Source organism: Trichechus manatus, unplaced genomic scaffold (assembly GCF_000243295.1).
Source record: "Trichechus manatus latirostris isolate Lorelei unplaced genomic scaffold, TriManLat1.0 scaffold00053, whole genome shotgun sequence".
Lineage (NCBI taxonomy): Eukaryota > Metazoa > Chordata > Mammalia > Sirenia > Trichechidae > Trichechus > Trichechus manatus.
This window is the reverse complement of record NW_004443989.1, coordinates 16,485,075-16,510,521: the sequence shown is the minus strand read 5'-3', so window position 1 is coordinate 16,510,521 and position 25,447 is coordinate 16,485,075. Positions and strand designations below refer to the sequence as shown.

Sequence of the window (25,447 nt, the reverse complement as noted above, 5' to 3'; positions counted from 1 at the left end):
GCCACTAAAAGAAAAATAAAACAAACAAAAAAGTCCTGGGGGTTCTCACCAGCATGGCAGTGCTGACCAGGGAGGCAGTTCCCCAGCAGAGAGGTGCTTCACAACCTGTCAAGAAGAAGTAAAGAGGGAACACGGAGCTAGGTGTTTGAGAGAAAGGAGGGGGAAGAGGTGAGAGGCAGGGAAGAAACCAAAAGAAGCAGAAAAAAGCAACGCAAGCAATGGAGAAATGGCACTGAGGGAGCTGGCCATTGAGGGCGTGGTGAATCCAAACATCACAGAGCCAGGACCTCCCAGCCGAGAGACTGCGGCCAGCTGGGAAGCAGTGGAGACTGAGGAGTGGGAAGAAGGGTGTGGAGGTGGGAAAGTGTATAGCACTGGTTACCAGGTGCTCTGTCTCCTGCTGGGAGCACTGTGAAGCTACTTTCCCATTCTCCTGTCCGCCGATCTCCACAGGAGTCCAAGCCAGCAAAACCGCACTGTGTTAGGTGATAGGGGGCCTCCACTTGTATCTCTCCTTGCTCTCTGTTCTCTGTCAGATTCCTATTATATTCAGTGCTTTGCTGAGTTTTTTTTTGTCTCTTCATTTGATGCTTAGGGTTTCAGGATTGATGTTTGTCTGTGTTTTACTTAGATTTTGGGGTATTTGCTGTGGAGGGATGGCATGGAGCTTCTGTCTATAGTGCCAGGTTGGCTCTGCCTCACGTTCTTCTTCATATAGTCCAGTTTCTCAGATTATTTGTCCAGCATATAGATAGAATAAGTATGGTGAAAGGATACAACATTTAAACACACCTTTCCTAACTTTAAACCACACAGTATCACCTTGTTCTGTTTAAACAACTGCCTCTTTTGCTGTGCACAGTTTCTTCAAGAGCACAGTTAAGTGTTTTGGAATTCCCATTCTTTTCAATGTTATCCATAAGTTGTTATGGTCCACACAGTTAATTGTATAGTACATAAAAAAAAAACAAAAAAACAAAAAAAACAGGTTAAGTATCTTTATGGTATTCTCTGCTTTTAGCCAAGATCCTTCGGACATCAACAAGGATATATCCTCATCCCACATCCTTTTCTGAATAAGGCTTCAATTACGGTAGACTTCTACCTTTGTTGGCTTCAGCCGTTTTTTAATTACTTTCAGGAAAATTTTCCTTGCATGTGATATTAATGACATTATTCAATAATTTCTCCATTCCACTGAATCACCTTTTTTTGGAATGGGAATGAATATGGATCTCTTCCAGCGGGTTGGCCAGATAGCTAATTTTAAAATTTCTTGGCACACACGAGTGATCCCTTCCAATGTTTCATCTGATTGTTGAAACATCTCAATTTGTACCCTATCAATTTATGGAGTCTTGTTTTTCAGCAATTCCTTCACTGTATCTTGGACTATGTTATTCAGTACCATTGGTTCTTGTTCATATGCTACCTCTTGAAATTATTGAACACTGAGAAAATCTTTTTGGCACAGTGACTCTCTAAATTTCTTTCATCTTTTGATGTTTTCAGCATCGACCAATTTTTTACCCATAGAATTCTTCAGTATTTTAACTCCAGTCTTGAACTTTTCCTTTAATTCTTTCAGCTTTAGAAATGTCAAGTATGGTCTTCCCTTTTGGTTTCCTAACTCCAAGTCTTTTTTATATATAATAACTTTTTATATACAACACCAAGAGCATGATCAACAACAGAAAATAAATGAAAAAGTAAAAATTTATTAAAATTTAAATGTATGCTCTGTGAAAGACACTATTAAGAGAATGAAAAGACAAATGGCACAATGGGGGAAAATATTTGTAAAAGTCCACTGTGCTAAAGAACTTATATCCAAAATATGAAACACACTCTAAAAACACAACAATAAAAAAGCTGACAACCCAATTAGAAAATTGGGGAAAAAATCTGAAAGGATTATGTCACTAAAGGTGGTAAGTAAACATATGAAAATTGTCAACACCGTATGTTATTAAAGAAACAAAACTCATTGCTGTAGAGTCTATTCCGACTCATAACCACCGTAGAGGAGAGAGTAGAGCTGCCCCATAGGGTTTCCACGGAGCGACTGGCATATTCAAACTGTTAGCCTTTTGGTTAGCACCCAAGTTCTTAACCACTGCTCCACCAGGGCTACATATGTTATTAAGGAGTTGAAGATTAAAATATTGTTACCAATACAAGTCTATTAAAATAGCTTTGATTCAAAATACTGATAAAACCAAAGGCTGGTGAGGATGTGGAGTCAAAGGAACTTTTTTTTATCACTGATGGGAATCATAAATTTTACAGACATTTTAGAAAACAGTCTGGCAGTATCTTACAAAGTTAAACATTGACCTACCATATAATCCAGCAATCATGCTCCTAGATATTAACTCAAGTGAGTTGAAATTGTAACTTTATAAGTTCTATATTTTTGAAGGGGTATCTATACTTATGTCATTTGGAATTCTTATTTATGATATATTTTTCCCTTATCCTACATTTGTTTTATTTATTCAATAATTTATTGATAACGGTAAGGGCTCAGAGGTATTCATTTCATATTTTATGTTGAAATCCAACACTATATTACTTATTTTGTTGTTCAAAATTTACCAGATTTTTAGCCATTGAGGGCTCTTTCAGGTAGGCTTCCACCATATTACATTCATTTACTTAATTGCTCAACTACAGTGTAAATGCACAGAGATTTCAGAATTGTTAACCCATACTCCTGTGGGAAACAACTTTATGAAGTCAAATGCTTATGTGCAACATTTTTAGCCTTTAGTTGTACAGGTCTCATTCATTTCCAAAATTGCTTAGGTTAGCACCTACTTCCTTACCCGTTTTAGTTAGGCTGTCTCATACATTTTTAATACTATTAGATTTTTAATTAGCCTGCATCCAATCCTGGGATTTCTGACATTCTAAAAGATTTTTAAAATTTTCACTTTAAAGTACACTCTTAAGAGCTGTGAAATTCTATGGGTTTTGATAAATACAAAGTGTCATTTATCGACCATGATAATATGGTATAGAATTATTTTACCACTCTAAAAAATTGCCTTTGTTTCATCAATTCAATACCCTCTTCCCAAATTTCTACCAATATTTGTAACCACATCTCACCTATAATCTTTCATTTTATAGAATGTCATATGTATACAATCATATCATATGTAATCTTTTCTGTCTGGCACTTTTCTTTTAAGGTCACTTATGTTTTTTCATGGCTTAGTGTTGTTACTTGTCTAACTGGCTCTGATTCATGACAACATTATGCATATAAGAAATAAATGTTGCCCAGTCCTGAGCCATCTTTCTAATTATTAGTATGTTTGAGCCCATTGTTTTGGGATATCATGTCAATCTATCTCACTGAGGGTTTGCCTCATTTTTTCTGAACCTCTACTTTACCAACCATGATGCTCTTTTTGAGAAATTGCTCTTTCCTGCTGATGTGTCCAATGTAAGTAAGCAGAAGTCTCACCATCATCTTTTCTAAGGAGCATTCTGGTTGTATTTCAGTTTATGCTGATTTGTTCATTCTTCTGGCAGTCAACAATATATTCAATATTCTTTTCCAATATAACAGATTGAATTCATTAATTCTTATTCTGTCTTCGTTTTTTATTGGACAGGTCCTACATGAGCACAACTATATGTTCTACAATTCCCATTTTTTGCAATGTTATCCATAATCTGTTCTGATCCACAAGGTGAAATGCCTTCATGAAGTTGATAAAACTCAGATAAATACCTTTCTGGTAGCCTTTGTTTTTGGCCACGATCAATGTGACATCAACAATGATAGCTGTCCTTACATGTCCTCCTCTGAATCTGGCTTAGATTTCTGTAAGATCCTAGTGGATGTATGGCTGCTGCCTTTTTTTTATGTCATAACTTTATAGTTCATTTTTTTGTATCACTCATGGACAAAGAAGCAGTCATTTGAACTGAACAAAGGTATACTGCCTGTTTTACCATCAGGAAAGATGTGCATCAGGGTTGTATCCTTTCACCATACATACTCAATCTGTATGATGTGTAAATAATCTGAGAAGCTGCACTACATAAATAAGAACAAGATATCACTATTGGAAGAAGTCTTATTAACAAGCTGGGATATGCATATGACTCAACCTTGCTTGCTGAAAGCTAAAAGGACTTGAAGCACTCACTGGCGAAAATCAAAGAGTACAGCCTTCAGTATGGATTACATCTCAAAATAAATAAAACAAAAATCCTCACAACTGGACCAATAAGCAACTTCTAGATAAATTGAGAAATTATTGAAGTTGTCAAAGATTTCTTTTCAGATGGATCCACAGTCAACACCAATGGAAACAGCATTTAAGAAATCAAAGGACTTATTGAAATGGGAAAATCTACTGCAAAATTCTTTACAGTGTTAAAAAACAAAGATGTCCCTTTGAGGACAAAGGTGCCCCTGAGCCAAGCCATGGTATTTTCAATCGCCTCATATGCATGTGAAAGATGGACAATGAATAAGGAATACCAGAGAAGAATTGATGCCTGTCACGGATTGAATAGTGTCCCCCAAAAATGTCTTTCAACTTGGTGAGGGCATGATTCCCAGTGTTGAGTGATTGTCCAACATTTTGTCATCTGATGTGATTTTGTTGTGTGTTGCAAAATCTATCTCTATTATGCTGATGAGGTAGGATTAGATACAGTTATGTTAATTAAGCAGGACTCAATATACAAGATTGAGTTTTGTCTTATGTCCATCTCTTTTGAGATATAAAAGAGAGAAGAGAACAAAGAGACATGGGACCTCATACCACGAAGAAAGTAGTGTCAGGAAAATAGTGCGTTATTTGGACCTGGGATTCTTGCCCTGTGAAGCTCCCTGACCTGGGAAGATTGATGACAAGGACCTTCCTCCAGAGCTGACAGAGAGAGAAAGCCTTTCCCTGGAGCTGGCATACTGAATTCGGACTTCTAGCCCCCTAGATTGTGAGAATAAATTTATCTTTATTAAAGCCACCGACTTTTGGTATATCTGTTATAGCAGCATAGATGACTAAAACAATGCCTTTGCATTATGGTGTTAGTGAAGAATATTGAATATACTCTGGGCTGCCAGAAGAATGAACAAATCTGTCTTGGAAGAAGTACAGTCAGTATGTTCCTTATAAGCTAGAATGACAAGACTAAGTCGCACATACTCTGGACATTTTATCAGGAAGGATCAGCTCCTTGGAGAAGGACATTATGCTAGGTAAAGTAGAGGGCCAGTAAAAAAGCGGAATATCCTCAATTAGATGGATTGAAACACTGGTTTCAACAATAGACTCAAGCATAACAATTGTGAGGATGGCACAGTGCCAGGCAGTGTTTCCTTTTGTTGTACATAGAGTTGCTATAAAGTGGAACTGACTCCATGGCACCTAACCACAACAATCCCCGGGAACCTTCCATTATATTTTTTTCAATTGTGGTGAAAAATATATATAACACCTTTGACATTTCAGCATTTTTACATATAAAATTTAGTGACACTGATTATATTAACTATATTGTATAACCATTACATCTTTTTAAACAAGTGACATTATATACCCAAATTTTGAAAACAGTACAGATTTACTTGAAATATTATTTATTTATTTATTTTTACTTTATCTTCTTTGTATGTATTAATATAGAAGTATGAATAGAACTTGGGTAAAATTGGAATTGTGCATTTAATTTTCTGAACTTAGCTTAGTGTCCTAGGGAAGTCCTGACATAGTACTATTAGTAGTACTACCAGTACCACAACAAGTTATAATAATGTAATAATAATGATATATAAAGTAAAAATTAACAGCATGCTCAGTCACTGTGATGACAGATTTTCTATGGTAGAATAAGTGTTTCTGGATAGAAAATTGCACTGCACATATTCTATCTTCTTTGCCTTGTATTGGTGTACCACCAATACAACAGTACGTGGTTTTATAGAACTGACATTAATTTTTTCACTGATTTGTGGTTAAAAATCCAAATCAAGGTGCCCACCATGTGGATTCCTTCCTTGTTGATATCCCTGAATGTTTCTTGATTGTAAACAATCCTCAGATGATATGAGTCTTCCTCTGTGTATGTCTCTGTGTCTATTTTGGTCTTTTTATAAGTCAGAACTGGTTAGGCATAGGATCCACCCTACACTGCTGTGACCACATTAACATAACCAAATAAAAATTTTATTTCCAAACAGGGTGACATGCACAGGAACAAAGGTCATAAATTCAACACTTTTTGGGGAAGCATAATTCAATCCACAGCATATTCGTTTCACATCAGGCTTGAGAACATGTCAATCTCTCCTCACATGGCTACTCAAGGAAACCTAGTACCCAGGATTAGTCCCTTCCTGCACTATGGAAAGCTTTCAGGTACACCGTGGGAAAAAAGAGGAGAGGGAAAAGATGCCATGGACTTAGCTACATTGTCCAGGTATCTCACTTTGTTTTCTCCAGCCTATGCTTTCACCATGGACCAGGGACCTCTGCTTTAAGGAACTATAAATTAAGATTATATTGTGTAGCATGTTGTCATTGTAACACACGCATGCACGCACACACTGCTCTATAGCATTGAGGTATCTTGTCCATGTGATGTTAGCATGGTCTTTTGTACTGTAATGCACTTCCTTATTGAAACCTGAACTCTCATTTCTGGACAGCAAGAACCACCTGAATTGACTTTGTTCCTTAGCAAATAGTGTTCTGCCTTACACTTGATGTGAATTTAAATATCACATGTGTCATGAAATATTTATTAATTAAGAAAACTATTCATAGAAACATCATGAGGACAGCCTGGATGAAAAATATTCTGCTTTTATAATAACAGATAAAAATGCATGTAGTACAATCATAATAGAAATGAACTTGTTGTGATATTAAATAAGTGCGATTAATTTGCGGATGGACGCATCCATGAATGGAAATGTAGATGTGGACTGATTTAACTTTGGTTATGACTGTTCCAAGTATTAATGATGCTGAAAATGATGTTTAAACTTCTCTAAACATGGCATTAGCTTTCCAATCTGTATACATCTGTATACTGCAAACTTTAGTGAACTGTTGAAAAAATTAAATAATGTAATGAGGGAAGGTGCTCACCATTCTCACGCACAGAGTAAAGCTCAATAAATATACGATGCCACGATTGTTTCCACACCCACTCCTTCCACCTTCTGTTCCAGGATACGTGTCTGTCCTTGGAAACCTCTTTCTGCATTACATTCACATCAAATAACCATCTGCAGGGAGGGAAACATACAAATAGGGCCCCACTCTCTTCTGATACTTCCCCTTGAGAACCTGTCCCTGTAGCCCTGGGAGAGGAGATCCAGACTTGGGTGATGTGTTATTCCCAGCATCCATGAGCCTAGTGGCTGCACCATTCAGTTTATACTGATGTAGGGATTCCTTCTCATCTTGCTGCGAGGTTACTGTTAGAAATATGAGAGATGGCTATTTGTTGTGTGTGCAAGTTAGTGGAGAGTGAGGGTCTCCTGAGTACAATGTGTGTTTTCGGGTGTTCAGTGTGAGGTGTATCTGTTGGAGTCTGAGGTAGAAGTGAGAAAAATAGGGGCTCTCTGAGACTCTTCTGTGCAGCCTCCAGTTCTACATTCAGGGATTGCACAAAGAACTGGGTCTGCCAGGTTCCTGTGGAAGGACTAGAGTGGCTGGCAGGTACACAGTATAATGGGAACAACACATACTACAAAGAATCCATGAAGGGTCAGTTCACCATCTCCAGGTATAACGCCAAGAACGTGCTGTATCTGTAAATAGACAGTATGAGAACCAAGGACAGAGCTATGTATTACTATAAGAGTAATACACAGTGTGGGGAAGGCAATGTGAGCCCAGACACAAAATTCCCCTGCAGGGCATCCAAGAGGAAGATGGGCTGCAAAATGCACGCAGGAACCACCAGCTCCAGGATCAGGTGCAGAGGCTGGGGATGCAGGTTCCTTCTGTCATCTGGAGATTTCTTTCAGAGTCTGAGTTTCCTTTTCTCTCCCAGAAAACAGTTATCCTGACCCAGTTATCTGTGGTGCTCTGGATTCCAACAGATGCCAGTAGAGCACAGTGAGCCAGTTTGATGTCTCCTGGCTAAGTCAGATCTTCAGCAAAATGTTCTCACAGCAATGATATTTACTCAACACATGGATTTGTCTTTCCTGCTTGATCATCCCCTTAGAGCACATCCATCATGGAATTCCTGAGTGCTTCATGAGCCACTAGTTCATCTCAGGTAACCTTCCCTCTGACAGGAACTTCTTTGGATCATTTTCTGGGGCAAGTATATGACAGGATTGACCTAGCCGTTGAGATCATCTGCTCCCTTGTGCCAAAACCCCAGAGTAGCTGGTCATGGTGTTCGACTTACCTAAGTGAGATCTCAATTCTAGATATGGGGTAGTAGATGGGATGCAGAACACAGTTCTAGGCCTACAGAGAGGCTGTCACCTGGACCATGGTGTGGAAAACGATCATTTCTGACATTTTCACTTTCTCATATCACGTACACTATACAACATTGTTTATATTTCCACAGACCTGAAAATTCTTTCCTCACCTATATATTTATAATTTTTATTCAAATTTCATGGAAACTTCTCTTCTACTCTTAGACATACAGACAAATACACATCCATACTGGCACACAAAAACCAACATCCACTCATACTAATACACGTTCTAGAAAAGCGACACTTACTCTAATGGTCACTCATACAAAGTCCATGAACAGAACTGTGCATGCATAGTCCAGGTGAGTACAAGGAATCCCAAGGGTAGAAGTTATACTGGGAGAGTCGAGTCATAGTGGCCCCGTGTGACAGAGTAGAACTGCCCCATAGTGTTTTCTATGCTGTAATATTTATGGGAATAGTTAGGCAGGTCTTTCTCCTGTAGAATCACTAAGCAGGTTCAAATTAAATGTTAGGTTAGCAGTGGAGTACTTCACTGTTGCTTCCCTAGGGCTCCTTGCTGAGACTTTCTTTTGTAGCCTCTGATTTTACCTGTAGCAGCTGTGACATGCGGTGGATTCATCAGGCTCCAGGGAAGGGGATGGGGTGGCTAGCAGGTACACCTTATGATGGAAGTAACACATACTACACAGATTCAGTGGAAGTTCACCATCTCCGGAGATAAAGCTAAGAGCATGCTGCCTCTGATATCCGAGGACGTGGCCACATATTACTGTGTGAGACTCACACTGAGAGGAAATCAATGTGAATCCTGCAAGGAGGGGGCTAATCAGCAGGGGGTGCTCAGGACCCATCAGCTCCTGGATCAGGTGCATAAAGAGAAAGGGGAGAGACGTTTGTGACATCTGGGGTTTTCTATCAGGGTCTGAGTTTACTTTTCTCTCCAGCAAAAATTTGTTTTGATTCCTGGCCCTGAGGCACTGATAGAGTCTAAAAGCTAGAGAGCACAGTAAGCAACCGTGATATTTGCTGGATAAGTCAGATCAGAGAGGAACCTGGCATGACACTGCAGTGACTGGTCAGGTATGACAGCTGTACTGATTCTGATGGTAGCTCAATCACCTGTGGTCAGGATACCTTCAAAGACAACTCCAGGTGTCACCTCTGACATACAGCCTGAATGCTTAGGACCAGAGAATATATTAAACAGTACACATATTGTTTTATGACATTGATTAACAACCCCACAACATGTCAACACTCACCCTTCTCGACAACAGGTTCCCGATTAGCAGCTTTCCTGTCTCATCCTGCCTTCTAGTCCTTGCCCCTGGGTTGATGAGCCCCTTTAGTCTCAGTTTGTTTTATGAGCCTGTCTAATATTTGGCTGAATGGTGAACCTCAGGAGTGATTTCATTACTGAGCTGAAAGGGTATCCAGGAGAATACTCTCGGGGTTACTCCAGTCTTTATCAGGCCAGTAAGTCTGGTCTTTTTTTGTAAGTTAAAATTTGGTTCTACATTTTTCTCAGGCTCTGTCTGGGACCCTCTGTTGTGATCCCTGTCAGAGCAGTCAGTGGTGGTAGCCAGGCACCATCTAGCTGTACTGGACTCAGACTGGTGGAGGCCACGGTAGTTGTGATCCATTAGTTCTTTGGACTATCTTTTCCTTGGGTCTTTAGTTTTTTTACCCTTCTTTGCTTCCAAAGGGTGAGACCAGTGGAGTATCTTAGATGGCAGCTCACAGGCAAATAGGTGTATGTTTCGCTGTGTATATTTTAACTCAAAAATAATAAGTTATTTTAATGTGTGAAATGAAATTATAGAAAGAACGAACATTGTGTAACATTATATAAGTGATGAATAGCTTGGGGTTGTGCTGGTCCATGTATGTGATTGGGGGTATGGACAGATTAGCTCTTAACCACTGGACCACCACAGCTCCCATCTATATACAGAGGACATAATATAATGCAAATTTTGCTAAATAGTTCAGTACATTAAATAGTGATGAAACTTACTTACTACAATTTCACGCAAAGAGAAAAACTCAGTAGATGTCTGCTTTTCCACATCTACGTTTTCCCACATTTACTCTTCCAACTTTCTGTCCCAGGACACTTGCCTGTCCTGGGGAACCTCTTTCTGTGTGGTATTCACAGGAAAGAACCCTCTACAGGGAGGGAGACATGAAAATGGGGTCCACCTTCTTCTTGTAAAACCTTTGCAGAACCCATCCCTGCAGTTCTGAGAGAGGAACCTGGGCCTGGATGCTGTTCCCAGACCTCTGTGAGCCCAGTGGATGCACAATGGAGTTTAAACTGATCTGAGGATTCTTTCTCATCCTTCTGTAAGGTAACTGTTAGAGATACAAGAGACTGATGCATGTTGTGTGTTAAGTGTGTGAGATAATGGGTCTTCTCAGTCCAATGTGTCTTTTTGCTGGTGTCCATTGTGAGAGACAGCTGGTGGAATCGATAGGAGACCTTAGAAAACATGAGGTTTCTTTGAAACGCTTATGTGCAGCCTGCAGTTTAACCTTCAGAAGTTTTGACATGCATTGAATCCACCAGGCTCCAGGGAAAAGGCAGAAGTGCCTGGCAGGTATATTGTATGATGAAAGTAGTACATACCACACAGACTTCATGAAGAACAAGCTCACCGTTTTGAGATATAATGCCAAGAACGCCCTGTATTGGCAAATTGACAAGCCGAGAGCCAAGAACATGGCCATGTATTACTGTGCCAGATCCACAGTGAGGGGAAGTCAATGGTAGCCCAAACACAAAAATCCCTGAAGGAAGAAGGTTAATTTGGAGGGGGAACTCAGGACCCATCAGCTCCTGGGTCAGGTGCAAAAAAAGGCTGGGGACAGATGTTTCTTTTGTCATCTGGGGTTTTCTCTCAGGGTCTGAATTTACTCTTCTCGCAGCAAAAATTTGTTCTGACCCAGTGATTTGTATCTCTAAGGTAACATTAGAGTAGATCAGCTGGAGAGCACAGTAAGCAGCTTTGATGTTCTCTGACTAAGATGGATCAGAGAGGAGCCTGGCCTGGGGCTGCAGTGGATGGTCAGGTATAACAGCTGTGCTGACCACAACTGTAGGTCAACCACTGTGGCCAGGACACCTGGAAAGACAGCTCCAGGTACCACCTCTGACCAATAAAATGAATACTTAGGACCAGAAAAGATAGTACTGTGTGAGACCACAGTGGTGGTAGGAAAGTGTAAGCCCAGCATACACCTCACCTGAGAGTGGTGGGAGGCTGTCAGCAGGGGAGTCTAAGGACCATTGAACCTAGGGCCCACCTCAAGGACATATTCAGGGTAGGATAAGGGAGCTTCCTGTCAGTGATTTTTTTTTTTTCTATTCCTACAAACAACAGTATCCAGAGGAACACTTCTTGTATTCTGAGTCTAGACTTAGAAAGTAACTACAAAATATGGGGATATTTTTTCTCTGGTCTCTACGTATGATGTATTATCACAGAAAAAAGGAACATTAGGGAATATATCACCATTGTTCCTGTGTTTGGCTTTATGGTAAGGCTCATGTAGGCCTGGTGTTGAATCTATTACAAGGTGAGAATAGAGGATTTTGTAGAATTTCATTAGATCATCTCCATATGAGTAATTCTGATGATAATAAAAAGTTATAAAGTTGCATTAATCATACAATATAAACAGGTATTCATCTGACTGAATTAACCTGAACAAACACTAGCCCCGCATTAAATGTACAAGAACAAGGTGATGTAAAACTTAATTTACCTATGAACAGTGTTCTTTGATCTCTTGCAAAGCGTCCTCAGAGAAAAGACATTGACTCAGCACATGTATTTGTCTTTCTTTGCCTGCAATTCCCTTCAGAGCACCTGCATCATGAAATTCCTGAATGCTTCATGAACCAGTGCCTCACCTCACACAACCTCCCCTCTGAAGAGAACGTACTTGGAAGCAAACATTTGAAGGGAGTGACCAAGCCCTTGAGATCACCTACTTTTCTGTGCCACAGCCCTGGAGCAGCTGAGTATGGTGTTCAGCTTACCTAAGTGACTTCTCAGTTCTGAATTTGAGGCAGTAGATGGAATGCAAAACCAAGTTTGAGACCTTCAGGAGATGCTGGCCATCTGGGCCATAATGTGGAAAAGTAAGGTCTCTAAGGACTTGAGGGACTTAACATTTGATTTTGTCTCATTTCTGTCATTGTTGCTTACTCATGTCGCTCTCACTATACAGGTTTCTTACATTTCCACTAACATGCAATTTTTTTCCTGACCTAATCATTTATAATTTTTGTACAGGTTGAATGAAAATCTCTCTTTAACCCTGATAGTGTATGTACACATACACACCCACACACATACTTCACATAAAAAAAATCAACATCCAATCATGATAATATACATTTTAGAAAGTCTTTACTTACACAAATGGCCACTCATGCAAAGTCCACACAAAAAATTGTGCAGGAAGTTTCCAGCTGAGAACAAGAAATCCTGAGGGTCAATGGTACACTGGGAGCATTGAAGCACCTCATAATGCCCCTTTAGGCCAAAGCTCAGGAAGGTTGGAGTACATAGTGAAGGTGCTCAAATCTGTGATAGGAGTAGGAGCAGATGAAAAGTCAGGTTCTTCAGAGTTATGACTCATTATTTACCTTCACTGAATAAAAATTCTATTTATATCCTACCAGATAAACAATCATCCACTTGTGTTCCCTTAAGGTCAGGTTGGTAGTTATTCACAAGGTCCATTCTACAAGTGAGGGACCACCTGGGAAGACTCCAGTCGTCCACCCAAGTTTTGCAGCCCTCAATATTCTCAGTTTGGAAGTGACCCAAAATCTGTGGTCTCTGGGCCGTATACTCCATATAATATGATCTGCTCCAATGTCCTGCCAAATGTCACCCAGAAGTATGTTAGGATAGATAAATAATATGGGCAGTCAAATAATATATTCCTGAAAGGAGAGAAGGAGATGTCAGGTGTGTCCCTATCAATAGAAAAGGGAGGCTTTCTTGGTATCAGAGTTATTTTCCAATCTTCAAAATTATCTCCCTGTCTATCTATCTATCTCTTAACAGATATGCTGGGGATTTTCACCATCCACGTGATTGGGAAGCATTTCCCACACAGAGAAAAAGACATAGAATCTAAGGCATAACCCCAGGGTTCAGGGACACAGGGCATCAGGGGGCATTTCTTAGGAGGATTTTCCAAGGGGATCAGCTTCCTGGGCAGGAAGTTTCCCTCTGATAATGATGAGCTCATCCCTTCTATAATCCATTTTTAGGACAAGTGTATTTCCAAGAACCATGCATTTTATTCACCTCAAAATAATGGAAACTGTTTTCACTCAATTAAATATCAACAGTTAGCTACCCAACAGTTAGGATAGGTAAGTTGTACAGAAAGACAAGGTTACTGGCCTAACATATTGTTGAGCTGAGGACCTTCCACTAACTCTCACTTTGTGCTCCTGAAGATTTGTGTTCCTCAAAGTTCTTCAAGGAGAGAACATACAGACCCAGGGATTTACTGCGGACACTCAGCTCCAGCACTTTAGCTTGGTAATATCCGCCCCCCCATTAATCTTTGAATATACATGGTATTAAAAGTGTTTCAGGTAAAGAGAAATATTCACCCAAGTTACTGAATAACTCAAAGTCATTCCAACTTAGTAGAAACATTAGATTGCACTTTATTTTGTCTGAATTCAATGTTTTTCATACATTTAGCTGCTGTCTCAACACTTTGGAATAACTGATAATTTAAACATGAGCTAATGGAGGTGTGAAATGAATCAAAACAGGTACATGACAATTCAGAGAGCCTTGGATTTGTGGTAAATGCATGATATTTATTTATCTATTTATATATCTATCTATATCTATTTATCCATCCATCCATCCATCCATCCATCCATCCATCCATCCATCCATCCATCCAACTGTCTGTCTACCTACCTTTCTTCCTCTGTATCCATCAATGAGAGTAGAGACATATTGACTTTATTCCAAAAGTATTCTTTATAAGTGGCTGTATCTGGCTCCCTGACCAAATATATCCTGGTGTTGATGAAGAGAATCCTGGGCTTAGTAAACGGAAGATCCCAGCAGGAGGACTGGGCTCTCCCAATGGCATAGCCAGCATCCTTTATCTAGTGACAGCCACAGACACAGGAGTCTTTCTTCATCCCTTTTCACCTAACATACATAAAAATTCATACATATAAATGCTCTATATGGAAATTCCACTTAGGCAGCCAGATGAAACCACATCACTCATTGACTTAAATTCAGGTTCCTCCTCACCCTGGAGAATATTTTCTGGGCGTCATGGACTTTATCTACAAGAACATGAAACACCTTTAGGTATTCCTCTTCTTGGTGGTAGCTTCCAGACGTGAATGTCCCTGGGATTCAGACAGGAAGGTCTGGGGATGCTACATCTGAGCACATAACTCACTGTGATTTCTTCTTGTCCCCAGATGTCCTGTCCTGGGTGCAGCTGCAGGAGTCAGTCACAGGACTAGTGAAGCCCTTGCAGACCTTGTCGCTCACCTGTGCTATCTCTGGATTATCTGTAACCAACTATGCTGCAAGCTAGGTCCACCTGTCTCCAGGAATGTGACTGGAGTGGGTGGATATGACAGATACATGTGGAAGCTCTCACTACAGTCTAACTGGCATCTCGAGTCGGCATCACCGAGGACACCTCAAATAGCCAAACTTATTTAAAACTGATCTCTGTGAATTCTGCAGACACTGCTGTTATCACTGTGCAAGACACAGTGAGAGGTAGGTAGTGTGAGCTCTGGCACATACCTCTCTGCAGGGGGCCAGCAAGGGGTTGGTCTGTAGGGGGTGCATAGATATCACTGAACTTAGTGACCCATCTCATCAGCAGGTCTTCACTTTGAGCTCTCCTCAGAAAGTTTCTCTCACTTTTCCCTAGTACACCCCATTATTAATTTATTTGATGTTGGTTAGCATTGTAGAGGAGTTTGGGTTAAAGGATGCATTCTCTGGTATTTTGACTGAACCTCATTACTAAGCAGGCATAGTGAGTCTGGGTCTGAGGTGTGGCCTTCCAAGTGTTCTTGCTCTTCCAGAGCCAATGCTGGCTTAGTAGCTACATCTGTCCCTTCCCATGAGACAGAGTGTTTTTATTACATGTTTTTCCCCATCCCAAGCTGCAAAAAGAACTCTTTAAAGTGTTAGAAAGCAAATATGTCACTCTGGGGCTTAAGGTGCACCTGACTCAAGCCATGGTATTTTCAATCTTCTCATATGCATGCAAAAGCTGGACAATGAATGAGGAAGACCGAAGAATTAATGTCTTTGAATTATGGTGTTGGTGAAGAATATTGAATATACCATGGACTCTCAGAAGAATGAACAAATCTTTCTTGGAAGAAGTACAGCCGGAATGCTCCTTAGAAGTTAGGATGGCGAGACTTAGTCTCATGCACTTTGGACATGTTATCAAGAGAGACCAGTCCCTGGAGAAGGACATCATGCTTGGTTATGTAGAGGGTCAGCAAACAAAGATGAAGACCCTCATTGAGATGGATCGACACAGTGGCTGCAACAATATGCTCTAACATAGTAATGATTGTGATAATGATGCAGGACAGGCAATGTTTCATTCTGTTGTTCAAAGGGTAGCTATTATTAAGAACAGACTCAAAGGCATCTAACAACAAAAACAACTGCTAAGAAGGATTTTTACCAGATCCTCAGCTTCTAGTTTTGATGTCCTTCCTCTTCAGATTAAAGGTTTTATGCCTTAACAAAAAAAGGGGTGGTTCTGAACATTGTTTCACTGGTGTCCTCCTATTCCCCCAGTTTCTATCGGATTCCACCTCTGCCTGAAAGGTAACGGTTTTTATGGCTTTTACTCTGACTATTAATTTTTTTCCTTTGTATTGGAGTTAGGAGAGGTAGGTCTGAATATATTTTGACAGTTGGTACTTTTCTGCTATCGCATCCACCATCATGGGGAGTGAAGCAGATATCTTTTTGTACAATATCTTTAGTCCTAAGGGAATATTCTGCCATAAAGCTGATATCCCCCATGTCTGTGACCTCTGGGAGCTTCACATTTAAATTCCTTGAACACACTCAACTTTCAACTGTTCATTAAATATTTCCAGTTTAATCTTAGAGTTTAAATGCTCCTTGATGGCTTCAGCCAAGGTAAGATAATGCCTAGGTCTTTTTCTCCCTGGAGGCATTTATCTCTCTCAAAATATGATGGTTGCTGTTTTCCTGTAACTTCAGTTCACTGATGTGTTGTAGAAAAGTTGTCAGTTTACAGTTTGTCCAGGTATGCTATGTTGTTGGAATAAAATGAATGTCCCTTTTTTATGGTCTCTAAATCTTCAATCTGAGTAGAAGCTTTCATTATAATAACAAGAAAACTTTTACACGCAGGAAAAATATCTTTGATAGTTATGAGGCAGGGGAAGGGAAATCACTAACTAGACAGTAGATAAGTGTTAACTTTGGCGAAAGGAAACACAACACGCAATACAGGGGAAGTCAGGACAACTTGACCGAGGCAAAATCATAGAAGCTTCATAGACACATCCAAACACCTTAAGGAACTGAGTTGCTGGGGCTGAGGGCTGAGGACCTTGGTCTAAGGGGACATCTAAGTCAATTGGCATAATATAGTCTGTAAATAAAATGTTCCACATCCTACAGCTGTGATTAGCATCTGGGGTCTGAAAAGCTTGGGAATGGCCAGTTAAGATACATGTATTGGTCTCATTCCCTACGGAGCAAAGGAGAATGAAGAAGAGAAAAGAAAAATATTAGTCCAAAGGACTAAAGGACTACAAGAACCACTGCCTTTACCAGCCAGAGCCTAGAAGAACTAGATGGCTCCAAAATACATAAGCAAACTCTAACAGCTTTAAAGAGAGAGAAAGATACCTGCACAATAGTAGTAGGAGACTTCAACACGCCACTTTCAGTGAAGGACAGAACATCCAGAAAGAAGCTCAACAAAGACAAAGAAGAGCTAAATTCTACAATAAACCAACTTGATCTCGTAGACATATACTAAATACTGCACCCAACAGCAGCCAAGTATACTTTCTTTTCTACACATATGGAACATTCTCCAGAATAGACCACATATTAAGCCATAAAGCAAGCCTTAACAAAATCCAAAACATAGAAATATTACAAAGGTTCTTTTTTGACCATAAAGCCATAAAAGTGGAAATCAACAACACAAAAAGGAAGGAAAAAATTCAAACACGTGGAAACTGAACAATAGCTTGCTCAAAAACTACTAGGATATAGAAGAAATTAAGGATGGAATAAAGGAATTCATAGAATCAAACGAGAATGAAAACACATCCTACGAGAACCTTTGGGACATAACAAAAGCAGTGCTCAGAGGTCAGTTTATAGAAATAAAAGCACACATCCAAAAAGAAGAAAGGATCATAATCAAAGCATTAACCCTACAACTGGAACAAGTAGAAAAAGAGCAGCAAAAGAAGCCCACAGGTGCCAGAAGGAAGGAAATAATAAGAATCAGAGCATAATTAAATAAAATAGAGAATAAAATAACAACAGAAAGAGTTAACAAGTCCAAAAGCTGATTCTTTGAAAAGATCAACAAAATTGATAAACCATTGGCCAAACTGACAAAAGAAAAACTGGAGAGGAAACAGATAACCTGTATAAGAAATGAGATGGGTGATATCACAACAGACCCAACTGAAATTAAAAGAATCATAACAGACTACTAAGAAAAATTGTACTCTGACAAATTTGAGAACCTAGAGTAAATGGACAAATATCCTGAAACTCACTACCTACCTAGATTATCATAAACAGATGTAGAACAACTAAATAAACCCATAACAAAAAGAAGAGATTGAAAAGGTTATTAAAAAACTGCCAACAAAAAAAAAGCCCTGGTCTGGATGGCTTCACTGGAGAATTCTACCAAACTTTCAGAGAAGAGAGGCTTCACTGGAGAATTCTACCAAACTTTCAGAGAAGAGATAACACCACTTTTACTAAAGGAATTTCAGAGCATAGAAAAGGAAGGAATAATCCCAAACTCATTCTATGAAGCCAGTATAACCCTGATAGCAAAATCAGGTAAAGACACCACAAAAAAAGAAAATTACAGACAGATATCCCTCATGAACATGGAGGCAAAAATCCTCAACAAAATTTTAGCCAATAGAATTCAGCAACCTATCAAAAACATAATTCACCATGACCGAGTGGGATTAATACCAGGTATGCAGGGATGATTCAACATTAGAAAAACAATCAATGCAATCCATCACATAAATAAAACAAAAGACAAGAACCACATGATCTTATCAATCGATGCAGAAAGGCATTTGACAAAGTCCAACACTCATTCATGATAAACACTCTAAAAAAAAAAGGAATAGAAGGGAAATTCCTCAATATAATTAAGGACATTTATACAAAACCAACAACCAGTATCATCCTGAATCGGGAGACTTTGAAGACATTCCCCTTGAGAACAGGAACCAGACAAGGATCTCTTTTATCACCACTATTATTCAACATTGTGCTAGAGGTCCTAGTCAGAGCAGTTAGGCTAGAAAAAGAAATAAAGGGCATCCAAATAGGTAGAGAAGAAGTCAAAATGTCTCTATTTGCAGATGATATGATCTTATACACAGAAAACCCCAAAGAATCCACAAGAAAACTATGGGAACTAATAGAAGATTTCAGCAAAGTTTCAGGATACAAGCTAAACATACAGAAATCAATTGGATTCCTTTACACCAATAAAGAGAACCTTGAAGAGGAAATCACCAAATCAATACTATTTACTGTAGTCCCCAAGAAGATAAAATACTTAAGAATAAATCTAAGGAGAAATGTAAAAGATCTATACAGATAAAACTACAAGACACTACTGCAAGAAACTAAAAGAGACCTGCATAACTGGAAAAATATACTTTGCTCATGGATAGGTAGACTCAACATAGTGAAAATGTCAACTCTACCAAAAGCAATCTACAGATACAATGCAATCCCTCTCCAAATTCCAACAGCATTTTTTAATGAGATGGAAAAACAAATCATCAACTTCATATGGAAAGGGAAGAGGCCCCGAATAAATAAAGCATTACTCAAGAAGAAGAACAAAGTGGGAGGCTTTACACTACATGATTTTAGGACCTATTATACTGCCACGGTAGTCAAAACAGCCTGGTACTGGTACAACAACAGATACATAGACCAAAGGAACAGAGTTGAGTATCCAGGTTACAAACTTATCCACCTATGAGCAGCTAATATTTGAAAAAGGCCCAATGTCCATTAATAGGGGAAAAGACAGTCTCTTTAACAAATGGTGCTGGCATAACTGGATATCTATATGCAAAAAAACTGAAACAAGACCCATATCTCACACCATGTACAAAAACTAACTCAAAATGGATCAAAGACTTAAATATCAAATCTAAAATGATAAAGATCATCGAACAAAAAATAGGGACAATGCTAGGGGCCCTAATACATGGCATAAACACAATACAAACCATAATTAACAATGCACAAGCACCAGAAGAGAGGCTAGATAAATGGGAGCTCCTAAAAATCAAACACTTTGGCTCATTAGAAGTCTTCACCAAAAGAGTCAAAAGACAACCTACAGACTGGGGAAAAAAATTTGGCTACAGCAAATCCGGTCAGGGTTTAATCTCTAAAAGCCACAAGATACTTCAAGACCTCAACAGCAAAAAGACAAATAACCCAATTAAAAAATGGGCAAATGATATGAACAAGCACATCACCAAAGAAGATATTCGGAAAGCTAACAGACACATGAAGAAATGCTCACGATCTTTAGCCATTAGAGAAATGCAGATCAAAACTACAATGAGATGCCATCTCACCCCAACAAGGCTAGCATTACTCCAGAAAACACAAACTAGCAAATGCTGGAGAGGCTGTGGAGAGACTGGAACACTTATACACTGTTGGTGGGAATGTAAAATGTTACAACCACTTTGGAAATCGATTTTGCGCTTCCTCAAAAAGCTAGAAATAGAAGTACCATACTATCCTGCTATCCCGCTCCTTGGAATATATCCTAGAAACAAGAGCTGTCACACGAATAGATAAACGCACACCCATGTTCATCGCAGAACCGTTCACAATAGCCAAAAGATGGAAGCAACCTAAGTGCCCATCAGTGGACGAATGGATAAACAAACTATGGTGCATCCACACACTGGAATATTATGCAACGATAAAGAACAATGATGAAGCTGTGAAACGTCCTATAACATGGTGGAAGCTTGAAATTACTTTGCTGATTGAATTTAGTCAGTCGCAGAAGGACAAATACTGTATAAGACCACTATTATAAGAACTCAAGAAAACGTTTAAACACAGAAGAAAACATTCTTTGATGGTTATGGGGGTGGGGAGGGAGGGTGAGTTTTATTCACTAAGTAGATAGTATATAAGAATCATCTTAGGTGAAGGGAAGGACAGTACACACTACAGGGGAAGCCAGCACAACTGGACTAAAACAAAGCTAAGAGGTTTCCTCAATACAATTAAATACTTTGAGAGACAGAGTAGCAGGGATGCGGGGTCTGGGGACCATGCTTTCAGGGGACATCTATTTCAATTGTCATAACAAAGCTTATTAAGAAAATGTTCTGCATCCTACTTTGGTGAGTGGTGTCTGGGGTCTTAAAAGCTTGCAAGCGGCCATCTAAGATGTATCAATTCTTCCCAACCACTTGGAGTAAAGGAGAACGAAGAACACCAAAGACACAAGGCAAATATTAGCCCAGGAGACACGATGGGCCACCTAAACCAGAGACTTCATCATCCTGAGACCAGATGAACTAGATGGTGTCTGGTTACTACCAATGAACGTCCTCACAGGGAACGCAACAGAGGGTCCCTGATGGAACAGTAGAATGATGGGATGCAGAACTCAAATTCTAGTAAGAAGACCAGACTTAATGGTCTGACTGAGAATGGAAGCCCCCCGGAAAGGATGGCCCCTGGATTCTCTATCACCCCAAAACTAAAACAATTTCAGTGGCCAACTCTCCAGACAGGGATTGGACTGTACTGTGGGACATAAAGTGATACTTGTGAAGAATGTGCCTCTTAGTCAAGTAAATACAAGAGATGAAAGGGGCGGCTTCTGTCCAGAGGTGAGATGGGAAGGCAGAGAGAGTGAGGAGCTGGTTGAATGTTCATTGGGAATCAGGGTCGGAGGGGAGGAGTGTGCTGTCCCAGAATGAGGTGAGCGGTTGGGGTCTCATAACAATGTATGTAAAAAAAAAAAATTCTTTATGGGAGACTAACTTGAAATGTAAACTGCATTTTATTACAAAAATAATAAAAAAAAAAGACTGAACACAGATGAGTCATCAGGGAGTCTGTTCTGAGCTGGATTTTCCTTGATGCTATTTTGAAAAGTTATTTAATGGAAAGCAAGAGATACTGAGTTTGTGAGTATGAGTGAAGCAATGACTATGTGTAATGATTTTCCTAACCAAGATGTCTCTGTGTTTGCAGATGTTCAGTGTGAGGTGCAGCTGGTGGAGTTTGGGAGAAAACTGATAACATTTCTTCTTGTGCTTCCGTGAAAAGGAAATAAAGGTCATCGAAATTGGAAAGGAAGATGTAACACTATCTCTATTTGCAGATGATATGATAACGTATATAGAGAACCACAAAGATTCCAGAAGAAAATGACCAGAATGAATAGAAAGATTCAGCAGAGTAGCAGGATACAAAATCAACATTTAAAAATCAGTTGGATTCCTATACATCAACAAAAAGAATTCAGAAAATAAATCAAGAAATGAATACTATATATAATAGCCCCTAAAAAGATAAAATACTTACTAATAACTCTAACAGGGACCTAAAAATCCTATACAAGGAAAACTAAAAGCACTACTGCAAGAAACCAAAAGAAATCTACATCAACAGAATGTATAACATGCCCATGGATAGGAAGATTCAAAATTGTGAAAATGTCAATTCTATCCAAAACTCTGTACAGATATAAGGCAACCCAGATCCAAACACCAACACTATTCTTTAACGAGATGGAAACACTCATTGCCAACTTTATATGGAAAGGAAAGAGACCCTGGATAAGCAAAACATTTTTGAAGAAAAAGAACAAAGTAGGAAGCCTCACACTACCTGATCTCGAAACCTACTATACAGCCATGATAGTAAAAACAACCGGGTACTGGTACAAGGACAGACACATAGACCAATGGAACAGAATTGAGAATCAAGATGTAAATCCATCTACATATGGTCAGCTGATATTTGGCAAAGGCCAAAAGTCCGTTAAATGAGGAAAAAATAGTTTGTTTTTTTTTTTAACAAATGGTGCTGATAAAGCTGGATGTCAATCTGTAAAAAAATGAAACAAGACCCATACCTCATACCATAAACAAAAGATAACTCATAATGGATCAAAGACCTACGTATAAAACCTAAACGTTAAACATAATGAATAGAAAAATAGGGAAAATGCTAGGGGTCCTAATGCATGACATAAATTCAGTACAAACCGTATGTAAAAATGCACGAACACGAGACGATGATCTAGATAACTGGGAACCCCCGAAAATTAAACACTTATGCTCATCGAAAGACTTCACCTAAAGAGTGAAAAGAGAACCTACAGACTGGGGGTAAAAAATTGGCTATGACATATCCAACAAGGGTCTCATCTCTAAAATCTATGGGAAACTACAACATCTCAATAACAAAAGCGTATATAATCCAATTAAAAAATGGGCAAAGGATATGAACAGATACTTCACTAAATAAGACATTCAGGCAGCTAACAGATACACGAGGAAATGCTTGCGATCACTAGCCATTAGAGAAATGCAAATCAAAACCACAATGAGATACCGTCTCACCCTGACATTACTGGCACTAAGCAAAAAAAAAAGAAAAGAAAAAAGAAAATAACAAATGTTGGAGAAGTTTCGGGGAGATTGGAACTCTTATGCACTGCTGGTAAGAATGTAAAATGGTACAATCACTATAGAAAACGATATGTTGCCTCCTTAAAAAGCAATAAATAGAAATACCATACAATACAGCAATTCCACTCCTAGGAATATATCCTAGAGAAATAAGCACCATCACATAAATAGATACGGGCATATTCATGCTCACTGCAGCATTACTCACAATAGCAAAAATGGAAATAACCTAACTGCCCAACAACGGATGAACTGATAAACAAATTATGGTACATACATACAATGGAATACTACGCAATGATAAAGAACAATGATGAATCCATGAAACATCTCACAACGTGGATTAATCTGGAGGATATTATGCTAGGTGAAAAAAGTCAATTAAAGGTGACAAATATTGTATGAGAACTCTATCATAAAAACTCACAAAAACTTTTACACGCAGGAAAAATATCTTTGATAGTTATGAGGCAGGGGAAGGGAAATCACTAACTAGACAGTAGATAAGTGTTAACTTTGGCGAAAGGAAACACAACACACAATATAGGGGAAGTCAGGACAATCTGACCAAGGCAAAATCATAGAAGCTTCATAGACACATCCAAACACATTGAGGAACTGAGTTGCTGGGGCTGAGGGCTGGGGACCTTGGTCTCAGGGGACATCTAAGTCAATTGGCATAATATAGTCTGTAAATAAAATGTTCCACATCCTACAGTTGTGATTAGCATCTGGGGTCTGAAAAGCTTGGGAATGGCCAGTTAAGATACATGTATTGGTCTCATTCCCTACGGAGCAAAGGAGAATGAAGAAGAGAAAAGAAAAATATTAGTCCAAAGGACTAAAGGACTACATGAACCACTGCCTTTACCAGCCAGAGCCTAGAAGAACTAGATGATGCCTGGCTACCACCTCTGATTTCTCTGATATGGACCACAATAGAGCGGGAGGAAAATGTAGAACAAAATTCAAATCCACAAAAAGAAGACCAGACTTACTGGTTTGACAGAGAATGGAGGAACTGCTGAGACTATGACCCTGATATCCTGCTAACTCAAAACCAAAGCCATTCTTGAATTCCACCTTTCAGCCAAAGATTAGACAGTCCAGTAAAACAATCAATAACACACGTGCGGAACATGTTTCTTAGTTTAGTCTAGACCAAATGAGCAACATTTGAACAAAATCAAAGATGATAAGACAGGAAGGGACAAGAAAACTGGATGAATGAACGGGAGAAACCTGGGTTGGAAAGGGCGAGAGTGCTGATACATTGCAGGGATTGAAACAAATGTCACAAAACAACTTGTATATAAATTTTTAGAATGAGAAACTAATTCTCACTGTAAAATTTCATCTAAAGTACACAGAAACACAATAAAAAATATTTCAGTAAAAAAAAATTCCAAATCAATCTTCTCTATCCTTTCATCAGTAGCTGGAGACCTACTCTAACACTCAGTCAGCCCCAGGTTTGCAAGGGGAACAGGAACAGAGCCAGGAGACAGTTTGCATTATATTGTGTCCTCCATATACAGATGGGAAAGCTAAAGCTATGCTCAGAGCACCTCAATCCCTTGCCCCTGTCTGTAGCATTAAGATATGAAACAGCTATGACTAGAATTCAGTCAGTCCATATTACCAATCACAAACATGGGCCAGCCCAGCCCCAAGCTCTTTACCCCTTATATAATGTTACATAATGTCCATTCCTTCTCTTATTTAATGTCACACAATTCTCTTAAAATAATTTATTAGTTTTTGGGAGGCATGAAATATACACTAGAAAACTTACACCAGTTGAACTATTTCTGCATGTGCAATTCAGTAACATTTATTACAGTCTTCGTTTTTTTTTAAATTTTTTAATTTTATTGTACTTCAGGTGAAGGCTTACAGAACAAGTAGTTTCTCATGAAACAGTAGTACACATGTTGTTTTATGACATTGGTTAACAACCCCACAACATATTAACCCTCTAAATT

General features: G+C 39.1%; 1 gene segment (V, D, J or C); it reads left to right on the top strand.

Annotated features, from left to right (window-relative positions):
- Positions 1-226: 226 nt before the first annotated feature.
- LOC101344221 (immunoglobulin heavy variable 3-74-like) overlaps positions 227-25,447 on the top strand; it is a 177,916-nt gene continuing 152,695 nt past the window's right edge. The window contains 3 exon segments of the V gene segment in view: positions 227-348; positions 21,889-21,917; positions 22,018-22,048. Coding sequence covers positions 227-348; positions 21,889-21,917; positions 22,018-22,048 — 182 coding nt within the window.